Source organism: Triturus cristatus, chromosome 1_2 (genome assembly GCF_964204655.1).
Source record: "Triturus cristatus chromosome 1_2, aTriCri1.1, whole genome shotgun sequence".
Taxonomy (NCBI): Eukaryota; Metazoa; Chordata; class Amphibia; order Caudata; family Salamandridae; genus Triturus; species Triturus cristatus.
Window position 1 is genome coordinate 353,513,424 of NC_140580.1, and position 6,208 is coordinate 353,519,631.

General features: G+C 46.2%; 1 protein-coding gene across 1 annotated transcript; it reads left to right on the forward strand.

The window, feature by feature from the left end:
• The first annotated feature begins 2,546 nt into the window (after window positions 1-2,546).
• Window positions 2,547-3,781, forward strand: LOC146867336 (transcription factor HES-5-like). The gene is made up of 3 exons (XM_085614944.1): window positions 2,547-2,610; window positions 2,883-3,063; window positions 3,404-3,781. Exons 1-3 carry the CDS (start codon window positions 2,548-2,550, stop codon window positions 3,622-3,624), a joined length of 465 nt encoding a protein of 154 aa, XP_085471070.1. The 5' UTR covers window position 2,547; the 3' UTR covers window positions 3,625-3,781.
• The last annotated feature ends 2,427 nt before the right edge of the window (window positions 3,782-6,208 follow it).

Consider the following 6,208-nt stretch of genomic DNA (forward strand, 5'->3'; position numbering starts at 1 on the left):
GTGTTCAGCACAGGAGGCTCGGCCGGCGCGGAGGCCGTGAGGACCGAGGCCCCTGTACTGCTTTCGCTCGTGTTCGGGGATTGTGGGTGTTGCACTACTGACTGGGAGGGTGCATATGGAGGGGGCATGTAAATGATCGGGGGACCTAACAGTAATTCATCATTCGTTCGCTGCTTGGAGGACAACTCAGGGTAGAGCAAAGAAGGGGTCCTAACAGCGTACTGGCCTGAGGTTTCGGGCTCCTGTCTTAGTTTAGTTTCCCTTCTCTCCTTTATGTCTTCTTCTAACCTTCTAGCGGCAAGGTGAGCTGCCTTTCGTAATTCCTTTTCTGCTTTTACTTCTTCCCTCTTTTTCCGTTGCGTTGCTTCTTTGCGCCACATGCCGATACTGTCAAGCATAGTAGGCGTCGTCTTATTGCTACGCAGAGCTACTTCTAGCGCTTCTATCTTATGGTCGTCGAAGGATCCCATCAGTGGCCACTGACTCTCGGGGTCCTTCTTTGTATATTTATGCCATAGCTTGGTATAAGCTACGGCGACTAGTCCATATTTAGTGAACATGTCCTTATTAGGGGTGCCCTCCAGTGGAGCCGGATGGTTCACCTCTAATAAGCGGTCCGGGCAGAACCAACTACCAATCAGTGGGGAGAAGATAGGCATGACGGGTTTCAACGGGGACAAAAGTCAGCACTACCTATCTTTTCACTGCTTGCAAAGACTAGACAGAATATCTCTATTCTTCGTTATTTGTAAGCAGAGAATACCTCCAAAGAACCAATATCGAACAACTAGTGTTCGGACAATCAATCAATCAATCAATCAATGGGAGATAAAGATAGGCATGACGGGTTTCAACGGGGACAAAAGTCAGCATTACCTACCCTTCACTATTTGCAAAGACTAGACAGAATATTCCTATTCTACGTTATTTGCAAACAGAGAATATCTCAAAAAGCACTATTCTCCAAAACAATCAATGTTCGGACAATCAATCAATGGGGAGATAAAGATAGGCACGACGGGTTTCAACGGGGACAAAAGTCTGCGTTACCTACCCTTCACTATCTGCAAAGGGAGAGAGAGAGAGATATTTCTACTCCTCCCCGTTTGTAGACAGCGAATATCTCAAAAAGAACAATCAATGAGCAATACTAGTATTTCCAAAGCTTTAAACAATCAATCAATTATTTCGCATTTTGTCGTGTATCACGACCTTACCCGGACCGCGTGGACAGTTTCTCGTCTTCCGCCTCCAGCGCCCGATCGTCCTCTACTCTCCGTATTTGCCGCGGCACTCCTGATGGTTCCCAGTCAGGACCGTAGATCACTCGAGAGAGGTCTGCTCGGAACCAGTGAAGTTCGGATGATCGGCTGCCAGACGAGGGTCTATTGGGCAGGAGCTCTCCCGATCGTTGCAGTCATTCACTCTGTCGTCGGGACCTCTCCCACTGGATCCACGTGTCGCTGATGGGCCCCACGTTTGGGACGCCAATTGTTAAATGGTAGCGGCAGTTTCAGTCGATAATCTTTCAAGTATTTGCCCGGCGGTAATCGCCTCTCATACCACTCGATAATTTACCAATGAAAGAGGCACGCGCCGGAGACTGGAAGGCAGGAAACAAAGTTTTATTCCGTCGGAGCAGAACACATCAGATCAGACAGCAAGGTATCGTCACGAGGTGCTCTAACCGCATCTCTGAGACCTGGTCTCTTATACACCGGTTTATTGCTTTATTACACATAGTACATTCTTGAGATTCTCTTGATGCATGAAAGAACATCCCCTGAAGCCCCGGCTCAGATCCGATCCCACACATAGTTACAGTAGAGGTTCCCACCCTACCCGCAGTGGGAGATGGCTATCGCGCAGCAGGGAATTCCGCTAATTCCCGGGGGTGTGTGCAACCGGCCGGGTCTCAGGGGGTAGGGGCTTTGATCTACTGTAATCCCTTTGATGCGGGGTGTTTCCCTTACAGTAGGGGCAATAAACTGCATCCGCAGGGCTAGGTGATGGCTTGGGACCAGTTCGGACAATGGGGCGCAGAGGAAGGGGGTTATCAAAGGAGAGGCATGACCATGTATGGGATGTCGGTCGGATGTGGTTCCGTAGCAGGGTCGCGCAGAAGGAGAGGGTTTATGGCCCGTGTATGAGAGAGCGGGGGTGGCCGGCGCACGGGGGGATGTTCGCAGCGCCAGGGGGAAGCGCTGGTGATCGAGAATGAGCGGGGAGAGAGTGGGGTGCCTAAAATGGCGGCCGTGCATTCGCTGTGCGTGGCGCTGGGGAGAGGCAAGATGGCGCAGATAATGTTCAGTTTGCACGCTAAATTTCCACACCCCCACCCTCCCATCTTGTAATGTGCCACACTTCCATTGTCCCTGCTGCTCTCTGATTGGCTGCTGAGTGTGGGAACCTCTCTCCAGCCCCAGACCCACACATTACCCTGCAGGCGGAGGGGGATAAATAGGGCAGGAGGGAGCGAGCTCTTCAGATACCGATCACTGAGGGTTCACTGCAGAGACTCCCGCTGCTCACCCAACACCGGGCAAGATGGCGCCTTTCAGCACCGAGAGGAAATATGAAGAGGAGCGCGAGGAGAGACACATTAGAAAGGTAAGTGTCTGGACATTAATATTTAAAAAGCATATTTAGGTTTTTCGAATATACAAAAAGTACACGTGTAAAATGAACTCCCAATATATTTTATCAACAGTGGCTGTATTTATTGATCTTTTAATATCACCCTAGTTCTAAATTAACATTATTTAATTGAGCTGTTTATCACACTGGAGTAACTAAAAGTTTTGCTATTACCTTTTATGGACTTTAGACACCTTTATACGTTTGTTTCAATACAATAACAAATCCATATTTTGTCTCTGCAGCTGAGGAAGCCAGCGGTGGAGAAGCTGAGGAGAGATCGCATCAACAGCAGCATCGAGCAGCTGAGGATGTTACTGCAGAGAGAGTTTGAGGAACATGAACTTCCGCCCAAAGCAGAGAAAGCGGATATCCTGGAAATGGCCGTGACGTACCTGGCCCGGCGCGTGCAGACACCGGCACCAGGTGAGAGGCAGTAAACTAAAGGGTTAAAACTTCAGTGGGTGTTCTCTGCAGTTTTGTGTTTGTCCGCGTGTGGGGGTGGCGGGGGTTAGATAGTGCAGAGACGTAACTGGTAATAATCGCATCGAGATGGTACTCGGGGCAAGCTTATTATGACTTAAATATGTCAATTTCCAGCGCCATTTAACTTAAACTCGTGTTTTAAGAGTATCAGAACTACCTGTAACTTAATTGTAGCAACCAGAGGAAAGCATTCTAGAGAGCTGTAACTGGATTTTTTTTATGTGTGTTTACTCCCTGGTGTGTAAATGTACAGATATTAACCCCTCGTCTCTCCCTGCAGCCGCGGCCTCCAGTGAAGGTTACTCCAGGTGCCTCCAGGACTCTCTGCACTTCTTCTCCCTCCACGGAGCCCCCACAGAGACCCGGATGAAGCTGCTGCGGGCCCTCCATAGACCTGCGGCTGCAGCAGAGGCGGTGTGTCCTTCTCGGCCTCCTGTCTGTCCCAGCAGCACTAAAGAGCCCGCCCAGGACAGCCCCAGAGCCCCGTGGAGACCCTGGTAATGCGGGGAGCGCGGCCTGGACTCTTCTTCGGACTTCTTTAGAGGCCTCGGTCCTCTCTGAGGGAGAATATTCATTCTCGTGCCTGGAGCGCGCCCTGCTGTGCAGGGGGAGTTTACTGCACTTCAAGGAGCGGAGTGAAGAGTGACTGTATATCCTCATAGGATGAACAGTATGTGAATATTATATCCTGCTGAGGAGGACAGTACGTGACTGTATATCCTCACATGATGGACAAAGTGAATATTATATGCTCACAGGATCGACAGTGAGTGAACATTCATCCCCATAGAAGGGACAGTGTGAATATTACATCCTCATAGGATAGACAGTCTGTATATTATACCCTTGCAGGAGGGACAGTGTGTGAATGTGATATCTTCATGTTATGGCCAATGTGTGACTATTGTATCCTCATAGGATGAAGAGTGTGAGAATGCTATTTCCTCATAAAACAGTGTGCGAGTATTATATCCACACAGCAGGGTGGGCAGTGGATCGATGACATCCTTACAGGATGGACAATGAGTAAAATTATATCCATTTAGGATGGACAGTGTATGAATGTTTAATCCACACACACGATGGACAGTGTGAATATTATATCCCTGTAGGATGGGAAGTGTATGAGTTTTATATCCCCGCAGGATGGGCAGTGCAGCTGTTACATCCTTAGAGGATGGACAGTGTGAATTTTATATCCGTTTAGGGTAAACGCTGGATGAATACTGTGATTTCACAGTATATATTGTATGAATATAGATTTGTTGAGCACTGGATCTAGGTGTAAGCATCTATAATATAATACATTAATGAAGAGAATGAACTAAAGCAATTAATAGGATGTGCCTTCAGTTTCAGAATGTTTTAAACTGTTTCTTTACAAGAAATTCATATGTCATGTAGAGTTCTTGCCTCCAATAGGACCTACTTTTGTGAATTTTGATGCATATTTTGGAATACGTTATTTTCATTCCTGAGTTCTAGCGGCGCTCTGGAATTTTCCAATTTTACTTCATTTTAAGAAGTTGATTGACGTACAAATATGTTAATATCCTGAAAGGATGGATATAGTGCACCGTGTGATTCTGCAGATGAATGTGTCTGTGAGAATAATAGATGTGTCCCTTAACCAACCCTCAACAGACTCTGGCGAGATCTGCTTATCCTCCTCATAGATTACTTGAAAGTAATCTCTGAAGGCTGCCCCGATGTCCTCATCTGAAGAAAAGATGATGTTATCTACCATTATTGCAGCGATGTTATTCCGCACCAGATCAGTTTTGGTTTTCCAGGCCAGTAATTTCCCGGCACCTTCAGTGTATTCAAAATGGGCCAACTTACTGACTTCCCATCTTTGTTGAAGTCGAAGATTTAATAAAGAACTCAGACTACCCTTCAAAGTCACTAATTGATTATGGAGATTGGGCAGATCTAAACCGGAATCCATACAGTTGGAATCTATTTCTTGTTGTATTTGAGATATCTGATCTTCAATAGAAGTGACTTCCTCTCTATGCAACTTCCTACGGTATGAAACTTTCCCAATGATAACCCCTCTCAAGAAGGCTTTAAACGAGTCCCAGATTATCCTAGACGTAGCTGAGCCACTGTTGGAGATCAAAAAATTATGGGTTTCTGATTTAAGAAAAGTAATATCCTCTACTGATGAGAGAAGAGACCGGTCAAAAGACCATGAGGTGGAACTCTTTTTAATCAAACTGGCAATCTCCATTACTACCGCTGCATGGTCCGACAGATGTGATGGGAGGTAGCTAATACTCTTAACGGAATCCACCAGCCTCAGACTTATTAAGATGAAATCTATTCTGGACTGGTGGTGATATTTATAGTTCCTAAAAGAGACCCCTTGTTGTTGCCCCGACCTCGCTCTCCAGATATCAACATACCCATATTGCTTCATGGCGCTTTGGAGCAGGGCCCTCGTTTTAGAAAAAACAGAGGATCGAGTATTGGGTGATTTGTCCAACAGAGGATCCAGTACGATATTAAAATCGCCTGCCAAGATAATGGGTTCAGGGAAGGTAATCAAATGTGAGAATATAGATTCCAAAATGGAGGGATCGTCCTGATTCGGACCATAATATCCTAAGATTGTACTTTGTTTACCAGATATAACAACTGACACTATGGCCCATCTGCCACCTGGGTCAACTGCCTGTGATATCAGCCTAGCTTTAACTCCTTTTTTAAATACAATTGAGACCCCTCTTGTATTAGATGTTTGGGTAGTCGAAACTGCAAAGTCTATCCAGTTGTTTTTCTTAATAAGGGTAAGCATTTCCGTGTGAGTTAGGTGTGTCTCCTGGAGCACCAAGACCTGCGCATCCAAATCCCGCAAATATTGCATGATTCTATTAGCTCTGGGCTTGGTGCGGAGGCCATTAACATTCCAGGAGATATATTTTACACTACCCATACTTAAAGGGAAAAAACTGTAAAAACAAAGCCAAGATTACCGTTTGTTGCATTGGTTCCTGAATCAATATATGCCTACTTCCATCTTTAATAGAACTGCTTCGAGCTATGAGGACCATTTTATATTTTTGCCACCCCCAACCCCCCT